At 47.0% G+C, this 15,468-nt stretch overlaps 1 protein-coding gene across 5 annotated transcripts in view; it reads right to left on the bottom strand.

The window, feature by feature from the left end:
• The window catches only part of LOC133463981 (ribonuclease inhibitor-like), a 135,778-nt gene that overhangs the window by 50,012 nt on the left and 70,298 nt on the right, over positions 1 to 15,468 (bottom strand). Inside the window, exons 11-12 of one of the 5 annotated variants that reach the window (XM_061745851.1) lie at positions 11,158 to 11,334; positions 8,729 to 10,019 (exon numbers count right to left, since the gene is read on the bottom strand). The exons of the other annotated variants lie outside the window; for them this stretch is intronic. Of the exons in view, the coding sequence (XP_061601835.1) occupies positions 10,010 to 10,019; positions 11,158 to 11,334 (187 nt within the window). The 3' untranslated portion in view covers positions 8,729 to 10,009. Of the gene's footprint in view, positions 1 to 8,728; positions 10,020 to 11,157; positions 11,335 to 15,468 lie in introns of those variants that run through there. 5 annotated transcript variants of the gene reach the window in all.

The raw sequence follows: 15,468 nt of genomic DNA, 5'->3' as shown, positions 1-15,468 counted from the left end.
CATCAGAACCATGGATATCCATCAGGACCATGGAGAGATCCATCAGGACCATGGAGAGATCCATCAGAACCATGGAGATCCATCAGAACCTTGGAGATCCATCAGGACCATGAAGATCCATCAGGACCATGGAGATCCATCAGAACCATGGAGATCCATCAGAACCATGTAGAGATCCATCAGAACCACGGATAGATCCATCAGAACCCTGGAGATCCATCAGAACCATGGAGAGATCCATCAGGACCATGGAGAGATCCATCAGAACCCTGGAGATCCATCAGAACCATGGAGAGATCCATCAGAACCATGGAGATCCATCAGAACCATGGAGATCCATCAGGACCATGAAGATCCATCAGAACCATGGAGATCCATCAGAACCATGGAGATCCATCAGGACCATGAAGATCCATCAGGACCATGGAGAGATCCATCAGAACCATGTAGAGATCCATCAGAACCATGGAGATCCATCAGAACCATGGAGATCCATCAGAACCATGGAGATCCATCAGAACCATGGAGATCCATCAGAACCATGGAGATCCATCAGGACCATGAAGATCCATCAGGACCATGGAGAGATCCATCAGAACCATGGAGATCCATCAGGACCATGGAGATCCATCAGAACCATGGAGATCCATCAGAACCATGGAGATCCATCAGAACCATGGAGATCCATCAGAACCATGGAGATCCATCAGCACCATGGAGATCCATCAGGACCATGGAGATTCATCAGAACCATGTAGATCCATCAGAACCTTGGAGATCCATCAGAACCATGGAGAGATCCATCAGAACCATGGAGATCCATCAGAACCATGGAGAGATCCATCAGAACCATGGACAGATCCATCAGAACCATGGAGATCCATCAGAACCTTGGAGATCCATCAGAACCATGGAGAGATCCATCAGAACCATGGAGATCCATCAGAACCATGGAGATCCATCAGAACCATGGAGATCCATCAGAACCATGGAGATCCATCAGAACCATGGAGATCCATCAGGACCATGGAGATCCATCAGAAACTCTTCACACTCATTCTACATGCTGTTTTCACTGTTTCTTTTTTCAATGTTCTGTATAAACTGTTCATACTTTGTAATTTTATATATTTTGTACCTTTTACTTTTTTTCCCTCCCCTGCATGTGTGTGTTAAGTTACAGCTGACAACAAACATGAGTTTCCCCACTGAGGGAGAAAATACATGATTATCTCATTTCTACTATGACTGAGTGACAGCCAGCTCAGCCAATGGCTGGCCGTTATCACTTCCCCTGCAGATATTCCAGCTGAAGGAGCTGTAGCCAAATCTAATTCTGATTAGCATCATGGCTGTGCTCCGTATGAAGAAAAAGTGGCATTAAAACTGCTCTTCATATGACAAAGGATCACGTGACTTAATGATCCCTGCAGGTTTTTTTAAAGTCTATGAACTCTAGTCAGCTCGGTAAACTGAAGCCAATGGGGAGTAGCAGTATGTGCAGTTCCTGAAGTGACCACTTGGGTCTGGATCCAACAGTGAGTCAGATCTACAATGACCTCTGTGTTTAAATGTCCAACCTTATAGCAGAATTTAGCATATTTGCAGAGGGTAAAGTCTTTTGGTCTCCATCCGATGTGAGTTGATAACGACGTGAGTCTCTGGTTTCTAATGACTAGCTGCTGCCACTTACCAGTTTTGGTAACCGTGTCATTAGCTGTAAATTGTGAAACAATTATGTAAAACATAATTGCTCCTATTTGCTCATCAAAATCTAGAAACATCAGCAATAAAAACTGTTATCCACAGATACCAAAAACAGCACGGTACAAACGCCAGACTTCCAAAAGCCTCTCAGACCTGAACCTGTCGGGGAATCACTGACAATAAAACAGTTTCCTACAATTAACTGTACAATAAGTCATCTTTCTGATTCATAAACTATATTCATGTTGTGCTTATCCGGTGTAAAACTCCATCCTATCCATGTTTACCGTTCCTACATCAAGTTGTTTCTCACTACTTACTTACTACTTACTACTTACTATTTGAATTAACCTGATCTTCCTGGATGTTTGTGAGACCTTTAACTTCTTCAGTTGGTGCAGCTCATCGCTGTGGTGACAATCATTTCCAGCTCCAGCTTCACTCGTTCACCACAGGTACCGTCAGGTCCGGAGGTGTTTGGACAATGAAATTAAATTATTTTGGGAAAGTTTACACTTTCAATTTTACCAACAAAATAAAAGGCATTTATTATTTGGGAGTTGAACCAGTGGCGGCTGGCCAGTAGAGAGCGCTAGGACACCGCCTCACTACTGCAAACAACAAAAAATAAACCAATAAAATAAAATACTTTGAAATATATGTATATAATTATTTTAGATGAGCAAGATAAAGAGTTTATATTAGTGAGTAAAGTTCATCTATGTTGTTTAAAGGCACTGATTGGTCACGTGTTTCTTCCCCGGGGAGAGATAATCTTTGCCTCGTTCCAAGTTGTACCAGAGAGAGGAGCTTGTTCCTCCAGACCAGAGAGGAGCTTGTTCCTCCAGACCAGAGAGAGGAGCTTGTTCCTCCAGACCAGAGAGGAGCTTGTTCCTCCAGACCAGAGAGGAGCTTGTTCCTCCAGACCAGAGAGGAGCTTGTTCCTCCAGACCAGAGAGGAGCTTGTTCCTCCAGACCAGAAAGAGGAGCTTGTTCCTCCAGACCAGAGAGAGGAGCTTGTTCCTCCAGACCAGAGAGAGGAGCTTGTTCCTCCAGACCAGAGAGGAGCTTGTTCCTCCAGACCAGAGAGAGGAGCTTGTTCCTCCAGAGAGAGGAGCTTGTTCCTCCAGACCAGAGAGGAGCTTGTTCCTCCAGACCAGAGAGAGGAGTTTGTTCCTCCAGACCAGAGAGAGGAGCTTGTTCCTCCAGACCAGAGAGGAGCTTGTTCCTCCAGACCAGAGAGGAGCTTGTTCCTCCAGAGAGAGGAGCTTGTTCCTCCAGAGAGAGGAGCTTGTTCCTCCAGACCAGAGAGGAGCTTGTTCCTCCAGACCAGAGAGGAGCTTGTTCCTCCAGACCAGAGAGAGGAGCTTGTTCCTCCAGACCAGAGAGGAGCTTGTTCCTCCAGACCAGAGAGAGGAGCTTGTTCCTCCAGAGAGAGGAGCTTGTTCCTCCAGAGAGAGGAGCTTGTTCCTCCAGACCAGAGAGGAGCTTGTTCCTCCAGAGAGAGGAGCTTGTTCCTCCAGACCAGAGAGGAGCTTGTTCCTCCAGACCAGAGAGGAGCTTGTTCCTCCAGACCAGAGAGAGGAGCTTGTTCCTCCAGACCAGAGAGAGGAGCTTGTTCCTCCAGACCAGAGAGAGGAGCTTGTTCCTCCAGACCAGAGAGAGGAGCTTGTTCCTCCAGAGAGATGAGCTTGTTCCTCCAGACCAGAGAGAGGAGCTTGTTCCTCCAGACCAGAGAGGAGCTTGTTCCTCCAGACCAGAGAGAGGAGCTTGTTCCTCCAGACCAGAGAGAGGAGCTTGTTCCTCCAGACCAGAGAGGAGCTTGTTCCTCCAGACCAGAGAGAGGAGCTTGTTCCTCCAGACCAGAGAGAGGAGCTTGTTCCTCCAGAGAGATGAGCTTGTTCCTCCAGACCAGAGAGAGGAGCTTGTTCCTCCAGACCAGAGAGAGGAGCTTGTTCCTCCAGACCAGAGAGAGGAGCTTGTTCCTCCAGACCAGAGAGAGGAGCTTGTTCCTCCAGACCAGAGAGGAGCTTGTTCCTCCAGACCAGAGAGGAGCTTGTTCCTCCAGAGAGAGGAGCTTGTTCCTCCAGACCAGAGAGGAGCTTGTTCCTCCAGACCAGAGAGAGGAGCTTGTTCCTCCAGAGAGAGGAGCTTGTTCCTCCAGAGAGAGGAGCTTGTTCCTCCAGACCAGAGAGGAGCTTGTTCCTCCAGACCAGAGAGAGGAGCTTGTTCCTCCAGAGAGAGGAGCTTGTTCCTCCAGACCAGAGAGGAGCTTGTTCCTCCAGACCAGAGAGGAGCTTGTTCCTCCAGACCAGAGAGGAGCTTGTTCCTCCAGACCAGAGAGAGGAGCTTGTTCCTCCAGACCAGAGAGGAGCTTGTTCCTCCAGACCAGAGAGGAGCTTGTTCCTCCAGACCAGAGACAGGAGCTTGTTCCTCCAGACCAGAGAGAGGAGCTTGTTCCTCCAGACCAGAGAGGAGCTTGTTCCTCCAGACCAGAGAGAGGAGCTTGTTCCTCCAGACCAGAGAGGAGCTTGTTCCTCCAGACCAGAGAGAGGAGCTTGTTCCTCCAGACCAGAGAGGAGCTTGTTCCTCCAGACCAGAGAGGAGCTTGTTCCTCCAGACCAGAGAGGAGCTTGTTCCTCCAGACCAGAGAGAGGAGCTTGTTCCTCCAGAGAGAGGAGCTTGTTCCTCCAGACCAGAGAGAGGAGCTTGTTCCTCCAGACCAGAGAGGAGCTTGTTCCTCCAGACCAGAGAGGAGCTTGTTCCTCCAGACCAGAGAGGAGCTTGTTCCTCCAGACCAGAGAGGAGCTTGTTCCTCCAGACCAGAGAGGAGCTTGTTCCTCCAGACCAGAGAGAGGAGCTTGTTCCTCCAGAGAGAGGAGCTTGTTCCTCCAGACCAGAGAGAGGAGCTTGTTCCTCCAGACCAGAGAGGAGCTTGTTCCTCCAGACCAGAGAGGAGCTTGTTCCTCCAGACCAGAGAGGAGCTTGTTCCTCCAGAGAGAGGAGCTTGTTCCTCCAGACCAGAGAGGAGCTTGTTCCTCCAGACCAGAGAGGAGCTTGTTCCTCCAGACCAGAGAGGAGCTTGTTCCTCCAGACCAGAGAGGAGCTTGTTCCTCCAGACCAGAGAGAGGAGCTTGTTCCTCCAGAGAGAGGAGCTTGTTCCTCCAGACCAGAGAGAGGAGCTTGTTCCTCCAGACCAGAGAGAGGAGTTTGTTCCTCCAGACCAGAGAGAGGAGCTTGTTCCTCCAGACCAGAGAGGAGCTTGTTCCTCCAGACCAGAGAGGAGCTTGTTCCTCCAGACCAGAGAGGAGCTTGTTCCTCCAGACCAGAGAGGAGCTTGTTCCTCCAGACCAGAGAGGAGCTTGTTCCTCCAGACCAGAGAGAGGAGTTTGTTCCTCCAGACCAGAGAGAGGAGCTTGTTCCTCCAGACCAGAGAGAGAGAGGAGCTTGTTCCTCCAGACCAGAGAGAGGAGCTTGTTCCTCCAGACCAGAGAGAGGAGCTTGTTCCTCCAGACCAGAGAGGAGCTTGTTCCTCCAGACCAGAGAGGAGCTTGTTCCTCCAGACCAGAGAGGAGCTTGTTCCTCCAGACCAGAGAGGAGCTTGTTCCTCCAGACCAGAGAGAGGAGCTTGTTCCTCCAGACCAGAGAGGAGCTTGTTCCTCCAGACCAGAGAGGAGCTTGTTCCTCCAGAGAGAGGAGCTTGTTCCTCCAGACCAGAGAGAGGAGCTTGTTCCTCCAGACCAGAGAGGAGCTTGTTCCTCCAGACCAGAGAGGAGCTTGTTCCTCCAGACCAGAGAGGAGCTTGTTCCTCCAGACCAGAGAGGAGCTTGTTCCTCCAGACCAGAGAGGAGCTTGTTCCTCCAGACCAGAGAGAGGAGCTTGTTCCTCCAGAGAGAGGAGCTTGTTCCTCCAGACCAGAGAGAGGAGCTTGTTCCTCCAGACCAGAGAGGAGCTTGTTCCTCCAGACCAGAGAGGAGCTTGTTCCTCCAGACCAGAGAGAGGAGCTTGTTCCTCCAGACCAGAGAGGAGCTTGTTCCTCCAGACCAGAGAGGAGCTTGTTCCTCCAGACCAGAGAGAGGAACTTGTTCCTCCAGACCAGAGAGAGGAGCTTGTTCCTCCAGACCAGAGAGAGGAGCTTGTTCCTCCAGAGAGAGGAGCTTGTTCCTCCAGACCAGAGAGAGGAGCTTGTTCCTCCAGACCAGAGAGAGGAGCTTGTTCCTCCAGACCAGAGAGGAGCTTGTTCCTCCAGACCAGAGAGGAGCTTGTTCCTCCAGACCAGAGAGAGGAACTTGTTCCTCCAGACCAGAGAGGAGCTTGTTCCTCCAGACCAGAGAGAGGAACTTGTTCCTCCAGACCAGAGAGGAACTTGTTCCTCCAGACCAGAGAGAGGAGCTTGTTCCTCCAGACCAGAGAGAGGAGCTTGTTCCTCCAGAGAGAGGAGCTTGTTCCTCCAGACCAGAGAGAGGAGCTTGTTCCTCCAGAGAGAGGAGCTTGTTCCTCCAGACCAGAGAGGAGCTTGTTCCTCCAGACCAGAGAGAGGAGTTTGTTCCTCCAGACCAGAGAGGAGCTTGTTCCTCCAGACCAGAGAGGAGCTTGTTCCTCCAGACCAGAGAGAGGAGCTTGTTCCTCCAGACCAGAGAGGAGCTTGTTCCTCCAGACCAGAGAGGAGCTTGTTCCTCCAGACCAGAGAGAGGAGCTTGTTCCTCCAGACCAGAGAGGAGCTTGTTCCTCCAGACCAGAGAGGAGCTTGTTCCTCCAGACCAGAGACAGGAGCTTGTTCCTCCAGACCAGAGAGGAGCTTGTTCCTCCAGACCAGAGAGAGGAGCTTGTTCCTCCAGACCAGAGAGAGGAGCTTGTTCCTCCAGACCAGAGAGGAGCTTGTTCCTCCAGACCAGAGAGAGGAGCTTGTTCCTCCAGACCAGAGAGAGGAGCTTGTTCCTCCAGACCAGAGAGGAGCTTGTTCCTCCAGACCAGAGAGGAGCTTGTTCCTCCAGACCAGAGAGGAGCTTGTTCCTCCAGACCAGAGAGAGGAGCTTGTTCCTCCAGACCAGAGAGGAGCTTGTTCCTCCAGACCAGAGAGGAGCTTGTTCCTCCAGACCAGAGAGGAGCTTGTTCCTCCAGACCAGAGAGAGGAGCTTGTTCCTCCAGTCCAGAGAGGAGCTTGTTCCTCCAGACCAGAGAGAGGAGCTTGTTCCTCCAGACCAGAGAGGAGCTTGTTCCTCCAGTCCAGAGAGAGGAGCTTGTTCCTCCAGTCCAGAGAGGAGCTTGTTCCTCCAGACCAGAGAGGAGCTTGTTCCTCCAGACCAGAGAGAGGAGCTTGTTCCTCCAGACCAGAGAGGAGCTTGTTCCTCCAGACCAGAGAGAGGAGCTTGTTCCTCCAGACCAGAGAGGAGCTTGTTCCTCCAGACCAGAGAGAGGAGCTTGTTCCTCCAGACCAGAGAGGAGCTTGTTCCTCCAGACCAGAGAGGAGCTTGTTCCTCCAGACCAGAGAGGAGCTTGTTCCTCCAGAGAGAGGAGCTTGTTCCTCCAGAGAGAGGAGTTTGTTCCTCCAGACCAGAGAGGAGCTTGTTCCTCCAGACCAGAGAGGAGCTTGTTCCTCCAGACCAGAGAGGAGCTTGTTCCTCCAGACCAGAGAGGAGCTTGTTCCTCCAGACCAGAGAGGAGCTTGTTCCTCCAGACCAGAGAGAGGAGCTTGTTCCTCCAGACCAGAGAGGAGCTTGTTCCTCCAGACCAGAGAGGAGCTTGTTCCTCCAGACCAGAGAGAGGAGCTTGTTCCTCCAGACCAGAGAGGAGCTTGTTCCTCCAGACCAGAGAGGAGCTTGTTCCTCCAGACCAGAGAGGAGCTTGTTCCTCCAGACCAGAGAGGAGCTTGTTCCTCCAGAGAGAGGAGTTTGTTCCTCCAGACCAGAGAGGAGCTTGTTCCTCCAGAGAGAGGAGTTTGTTCCTTCAGACCAGAGAGGAGCTTGTTCCTCCAGACCAGAGAGAGGAGCTTGTTCCTCCAGACCAGAGAGGAGCTTGTTCCTCCAGACCAGAGAGGAGCTTGTTCCTCCAGTCCAGAGAGAGGAGCTTGTTCCTCCAGACCAGAGAGAGGAGCTTGTTCCTCCAGTCCAGAGAGAGGAGCTTGTTCCTCCAGACCAGAGAGAGGAGCTTGTTCCTCCAGACCAGAGAGGAGCTTGTTCCTCCAGACCAGAGAGGAGCTTGTTCCTCCAGTCCAGAGAGAGGAGCTTGTTCCTCCAGACCAGAGAGAGGAGCTTGTTCCTCCAGACCAGAGAGAGGAGCTTGTTCCTCCAGACCAGAGAGGAGCTTGTTCCTCCAGACCAGAGAGGAGCTTGTTCCTCCAGACCAGAGAGGAGCTTGTTCCTTCAGACCAGAGAGAGGAGCTTGTTCCTCCAGACCAGAGAGGAACTTGTTCCTCCAGACCAGAGAGAGGAGCTTGTTCCTCCAGACCAGAGAGGAACTTGTTCCTCACTGACCTGACCTGTCACTGACCCGTCACTGACCCGTCACTGACAACGCATTTCCGGTTCCTGTTCGTGAAGCAGTCGTGAACTTTCAGCCTCTTTTCTTCGTGTGTGTGTGATTTTTTTTTGTTTTGGTTTTTTGCACAAAATTTGATTCACTGTGACCGGAAAAGTCCGATAAACCATTCAGGAAAAGATTGCGACCCCCTAGAGGTCACGGGGGGAACTGCACCGCGGAGAAATGGAGTGACGGAGAAGTCCGAAGGTTCATGACGGCATCACGGTGACGGCGTGTGCTCTGCGTTGATTTGACGCAGAACATAATTCAGGCTTTAGAATAGACCATGTAAAATATAACCATCTACTTTTATAGAGGTGATATGTTAATTTGCATTTTCCCTTAAATTAAATGAACACAATACATGAAATAATTAGTTTTTATATATTACCTCATATTTACTGTGTAAGTGTGGCTCCGTCTAATGTATGGTAAAGCACACTAAGCTGTAGTTCCCAAGCATGTAGCTGGCGCGTACCTCAATGAAACGTCACAGTCTGTGTTCTTATTTCAAAAGTTTATTGAAAAACCTTCTTTCAATTACAAAAAACAAAAACTGTGCGATTATACGACAGAATAATATTCTCATGCAAGCACGGTCAAAACTAGTGTGTTCCCTCGGTTCCATAGTTTCACAAAACAAAATACACGAACATCACGTGATTTATACGTAACCAATGAGAAAGCTGCAGTCATTAGTAATATTAAGCAAGAACCTTGTGGACTGATATTAAAAACGGCGTATTACTCAACATACAGTTAAATCAAATATTACAAAATCTAAATTATATAATCAATTTGTTCATATATGGCTCTAACATACTGTAAAGCTGACTTATACCCCTTATATCTCTGTATTCTATTAAATTGATGCATTTGTGACAAAATATATGTACAAAAAATAAAACCCTGATTGTCATGATAGTGTTGCTATTGTTGATTTCATCTATTCAAATAGAGAAGTGATACTTTAGTACATAATTTTCTTACTTTTTGGTATATGTCTACCTTGGAGTTTGGTATAAACCCCCCTGGAGAAAACTAGACCGGCTGCCACTGAAATACATGAATAGTGATGCACCGAATGTTCAGTAACCCTAAATTGTTCGGCCAAAAATAGCAAAAAAACACTTTCGGTGTTCGGTGGAATAAGTGGGGAAAAAAACGAACAATAATAACGGTGTGTGATGACGCAATCAAACAGCGAACAGCGTGGAGTGAGAGGGGGCGGTGTTAAATGCAGCAAACATGTCAGCATGTCAGATCATTACTTGGATGTGGGAAAAAGCAGAGAAATGATCCAGGCTGAGTTGGAGTAGGGAAAGCTGCGACCCGATTAATTGGATTTAAATGGGAGAAAATGAAAAAGGATCATGAGAAAAAATACAATAAGTACAGTAAGACAAATTGTGACTGGCGGGTATTTAACTGCACATTTATTTGATTTATGCAATGGTGAAAAAATTGGCAAAATAAATTAAAATCTGTGAAGAAACATTGTTCGGTATTATTCTGTGTTCGGCCAAGTGTTTATTATTATTTTCAGTTTCGGCCACAAATTTTAATTTCGGTGCATCACTATACATTAATATATTTGAGAAGTTTGTAAAATGCTGGAAGACAGAAACAAACTGAGCTGAAACTATGTACATCTTCCTTTTCATCTTCATCTTCATCTTCAACTTCATCATCATGACGGTCCAATCAGAGTCTGTCCACACAAACTGGTGCTGCTTCAACTCTGAGGACGATCAGGACACGATTCGTCCGTCCTGGACTCTCATCATTTCCAGCTGTAGAGGGAAGACGAAAGAAGAGAGCAGATAAAGGAATGTTTGCAGAGATCCCTCCATCAGCTGTAGAGGAAGAACAAAGAAGAGAGTAGATAAAGGAGTGTTTGCAGAGATCCCTCCATCAGCTGTAGAGGGAAGAAGAAAGAAGAGAGCAGATAAAGGAGTGTGTGCAGAGATCCCTCCATCAGCTGTAGAGGAAGAAGAAAGAAGAGAGCAGATAAATGAGTGTTTGCAGAGATCCCTCCATCAGCTGTAGAGGAAGAAGAAAGAAGAGAGCAGATAAAGGAGTGTTAGCAGAGATCCCCCCATCAGCTGTAGAGGAAGAAGAAAAGAAGAGAGCAGATAAAGTAGTGTTAGCAGAGATCCCTCCATCAGCTGTAGAGGAAGAAGAAAGAAGAGAGCAGATAAAGGAGTGTTAGCAGAGATCCCTCCATCAGCACATCCAGGACTTCAGAGTTCAGAGCTGCAGTGGAGCAGCTGTGTGTCTTGTGACGACCCTGTCTAATTGTGGGCATGCCTGACTTTCTCTCTGTTTTTCTTTGAGGAGTCTGGTGTGAGATTAGCTGATTGGGCTGATTTGGAGCACATGGGCCCAGTACTACAGTACTACAGTACTACAGTGTTCCAGTCTATAAAACCTCCCTGCCTTCAGTGTGGCTTTGGCTCTTCCCTGCCAGCCCCATTCATTTGTTTGGTTTTGATTCTATTTTTCTACACGCACCACACATTTTCCACATTCACACACACTGAAATTACTGATGCTGACCTCCACACCCCACAAGTTGGTTTATTTTGTGTTGCCTAATTTTTCTTTAAAATAAATAGCATATTGTTATTTGCACTGTGTTGTTGTCCATTTTTGTCATGGCCTCTGAGCCAGGTTATGACAGTCTGAACATCCTGGAAGGCCGTCAGCTGGAATACACCTTTATTTCTGGATACGTGAACACCAGCACAACACTGGTCTACAACAAACATCTGGACCATCTGATTGGCCGACTGCTGTCTCTGTCTTTCTGTCCAATCCTGCAGCCTGTCATCATCCTCCTCTCACAGCTTCATGAGGAAAGCAGCTGCTGAGAAGCAGAGTAGTAGAAAACTTCTGGAAGCAGCAGAACCGAGTCCAACCTCCACTGACCTGAGAGTCTGCAGCTGGTAGTCTGGACTCTTCACCAGATCAGAAAGCTGCTCCACATCTGCAGCCTGCAGGTTGATGTTCCTACTCAGATCCAGAAGTTCCAGATGGGAGGGGTTGGACTTCAGAGCTGAGACCAGAGAAGAACAGCTGATCTTTGACAGACTGCAGTTCACCAATCTGAATAAAGAATAAAAGATAAATTACAATTCAGCATCATCTTCATCTCCATGCTCCATACAGATGAGAATTAGAAAGTTGATGGAGTTTATGAAGGCTGATGTTCATATTGATGTCACACATGTGATCAATAGTCTGATTTATAGTCTGCATATATTTCTCTTCAGTATTATTATTATTTTTTTTCTTTCTCTTCAGTATTATTGACTGGATGATTAGAAAAGTCTGAGTTTGTGCTGAACCGAATACTCCAACCAAATATGGAAACTAATTGATGTTCCAGGTGTTCTGCCCTGTGTCAGGTGCATTTATAATTTAATAGTAGATTTTGTACAACAGCGGCCCCCTTTGGCCCCATAGCAGCGTTAACTGTAGAGCAGAGTAATTTCCTCAGAATTAACGAGGCCAAGAAGAGAGCACATGGTGCCTGTTTCTCCTGCTGCAATTTATCTTTAACATTGTTGCCTTGGACACTATTTGTCCGTGAGTATTTTGTTTTGTTGATTTTTAGATATGACTTGCATATTATATTTGCTGAAAGTTGTTTTGCTGCAAATTCAGTCTAAGAGTGACTTAATTGATGGCTAGCATTTTTTGACTCAACATTTTGTTTACCTTAGTTACATTTCTTAGTCATGTCAGTGCAATGAATGTTGTTTAGATTTTGATTTGTGTTTGCGTTTTGTTCTTTATTACAGTTTTACAGTAAATTGTGGATCTTCATTAAACCTGCAAGAAAAGTTACGCCTTGTTTTTTATTGGAGGACTTCACACTGTTCGCTAACTGTCAAGCTTTGAATAAGGCCTACTCATGGTGAGAACAGTATACCAGGGTTTAATGTAGTTTTTAATGGCAGAAACAGTTTTGGTAGACTTTGAATTCAAATATCAGTCTTTCTATCTAAATATTAAATGCAGGTAAAAGATTATTGAAGCTTAGTTTTGATGTAAAAATTTGAACTTGGTAAAATGTAAAAACATTTCCATGTTTTTAAGGAGACATTTTTTTCATCAATCAGTACATATTTGTCTGTTTGGGAGTTTTTTGGGAGAAAAAGTTGATTGAGTGACGACATAGTTTCAACACAAAGTTTCTGATGTTCTTATTGGATGTTTTGTTCAGAATCAGAATCAGAATCAGAAAAGGATTTATTGCCCGTTGTTTTCACACGAGGAATTTGTTATGGTGATTGGTGCAACACAATACAATTATAAAAACAAATATATAACAGATAAAATAAAATGTATAAACAATAAAATGTATATACAATAAAATAAAATGTAGACCAGAAATGTACAAAATTAGGTTTTAAAGTGCCGGGTGAGTCTGTACAAAAGTGACTTAGGAACTTAGGATAGGTAAAATGTATAGACAGGGAAAAAACTGTTTTTGTGGCGTGAGGTTTTGGTCCTGATGGACCGCAGCCTCCTGCCAGAGGGAAGAGTCTGAAACAGTTAATGTCCGGGGTGGGAAGGGTCTGCTGCTATCTTTCCTGCACCTTCAGGGTCCTGGAGGCTTCAGGTCCTGGAGGCTTCAGGGTCCTGGAGGCTTCAGGGTCCTGGAGGCTTCAGGTCCTGGAGGCTTCAGGTCCTGGAGGCTGCAGGTCCTGGAGGCTGCAGGTCCTGGAGGCTTCAGGTCCTGGAGGCTGCAGGTCCTGGAGGCTGCAGGTCCTGGAGGCTTCAGGTCCTGGAGGCTGCAGGTCCTGGAGGCTTCAGGGTCCTGGAGGCTGCAGGGTCCTGGAGGCTTCGGGGTCCTGAATGTTATGTTATGACCACACCAGGTCACTAGCTGGTCCACCTCCCACCTGTAGGCGGACTCATCACCATCAGATTTGAGTCCAATGAGGGTGGTGTTGTCCGCAAACTTCAGGAGCTTGACAGACTGATGACTGGAGGTGCAGCTGTTGGTGTACAGGAAGAAGAGTAGAAGAGAGAGAATGCAGCCTTGAGGGGATCTGGTGCTGATGGTCCGCGGGTCAGAGACATGTTTCCCCAGCTTCACCCACTGCTTCCTGTCAGACAGGAAGTCAGTGATCCACCTGCAGGTGGAGTCAGGCACGTTCAGCTGGGAGAGCTTGTCCTGGAGCAGAGATGGGATGATGGTGTTGAAAGCAGAGCTGAAGTCCACGAACAGGATCCTGGCGTAGGTTCCTGTGGAGTCCAGGTGCTGGAGGATGAAGTGCAGGGCCGTATTTACAGCATCGTCTACAGACCTGTTGGCTCTGTAGGCGAACTGCAGGGGATCCAGTAGTGGGTCGGTGATTTTTTTAAGGTGTGGCAGCACAAGGCGCTCAAAAGACTTCATGACCACAGAGGTCAGGGCGACGGTCTGTAGTCGTTAAGTCCTGTGGTCCTTGGTTTTTTGGGGACAGGTATGATGGTGGAGGTTTTGAAGCAAGCTGGCACATGGCATGTCTCCAGGGAGGTGTTAAAGATGTCCGTGAACACCGGAGACAGCTGATCGGCACAGTGCTTCAGGGTGGATGGGGAGACAGAGTCCGGTCCTGCTGCTTTGCAGGGGTTCAGTTTTTTGAATATTTTATTAACGTCCCTCTCCAGGATAGAGAGGGGCGTCGCAGTGGTGTGGGGGGTGGAGGATGGGGCCTCTGGGGTGTGAAGTGGTGGAGAGGCTCCAGCCCCGTCTGGGGAGGGGGGGGGGTGCTGTTGGAGGAATGGGACTGGGGAATGTGAATGCAGTCCGGGGGGATGGTATCAGGACTGTCCCTTTGTATGTCAAAGCGACAGTAAAACTCGTTCAGGTTGTTGGCTAGGCGTCGGTCGTTGATGGAGGGGGGGGGCTCTGGGTTTGTAATTTGTGATCTGTCTCAGTCCCTTCCAAACTGAGCTGGCATCGTTATCTGAGAACTGTTGGCGTAGTTTCTCAGAGTACAGTGGTTTAGCTGCTCTCACCTCATTCCTAAACGTGTACTTTGCCTTTTTGAGCCTGTCCTTGTCGCCACTCCTGAACGCTTCCTCCTTCTGCAGCCGCAACCTTCTGAGCTTAGAAGAAAACCAGGGTTTGTCATTGTTGTAACTAACCCTGGTTCGTGTTGGAATAGAACTGTCCTCACAGAAGCTGATGTAAGATGTTAAAGCCTCTGTGAGCTCGTCCAGACTGCTGGTAGAAGTCCTGAAAACATCCCAGTCAGTACAGTCCAAGCAAGCCTGAAGATCCTCCACAGCTTTCCTGGTCAACTGTTTTGATGTCCTCACAACAGGTCTGCAGAGCTTTAATTTCTGCTTGTATGCAGGAATCAGGTGGACCATGAGGTGGTCTGAGTGTCCCACTGCAGCTCGGGGGACACTCACACACTTGTTGCTGATGAAGGAAACTCATCGTCTAGACAGCAGCTTTATTTCAGTTTTTTTACTTCAACACACATGTACTTATATTTAGTTTTACACACTGAAAACCATAAAAAGACATTATTTGTTGCACCTTATGTCTTGAAATCACCTGGATGAAATTATCTTAACAGACATATTGAGGAATAATATTAAAAACATAGAAAAATATGTTTTTCCATGTTTAGAGTTTCATATTTGGTAAACTTGTATTTGTTGAAATGAAATGTAATGTTAGTCAAAGGAAGCCAACGTTGGTTTGACTGATTTCAGCCACAGTAAGAAGTTATTTAGTAAATGAGCTCTATAACTCATATATTGGACGACTACACATTCAGTCTGTCCACTATTGTCTGTCAGACTCTCTAAGTTTATTAACATCTGGATGACATTTCTGAATGTATTAGCTGTTAAATTCATTAATATTTCTGAAGATGTTTTATTCCCAAAAATTAAAGATGATGTCTGTGAAAAGAATATTGATATTAACCCAAATACTATATTTTTGACTGACGTGGACGAGAATTAATTGATTGAACTAGTAAATAATTAAAGAAAATAAAAAGATGCTTACTATGTTAATTTGAGTATTCATTTAATTGGTGATTTGATTTGATTACTTAAGGATGAAGACATGTAAACTGCACCTTTTTTTATTTCTTATTTCTGAGGAATCTTTGTTATCCCCATGGAGGCAATTTGTTTTACTGGCAGTCTTATCTCTTACGTCTTGCTTTTATTTCATTACTTTAAATAATCTTTTTGAGGGAAGGCAATGAATAAGCTTAG

The sequence above is a fragment of the Cololabis saira genome, chromosome 17, assembly GCF_033807715.1.
Source record: "Cololabis saira isolate AMF1-May2022 chromosome 17, fColSai1.1, whole genome shotgun sequence".
NCBI classification, from domain to species: domain Eukaryota; kingdom Metazoa; phylum Chordata; class Actinopteri; order Beloniformes; family Belonidae; genus Cololabis; species Cololabis saira.
The sequence above is the reverse complement of the archived record's forward strand: the minus strand, read 5'-3'. Positions and strand labels throughout refer to the sequence as shown.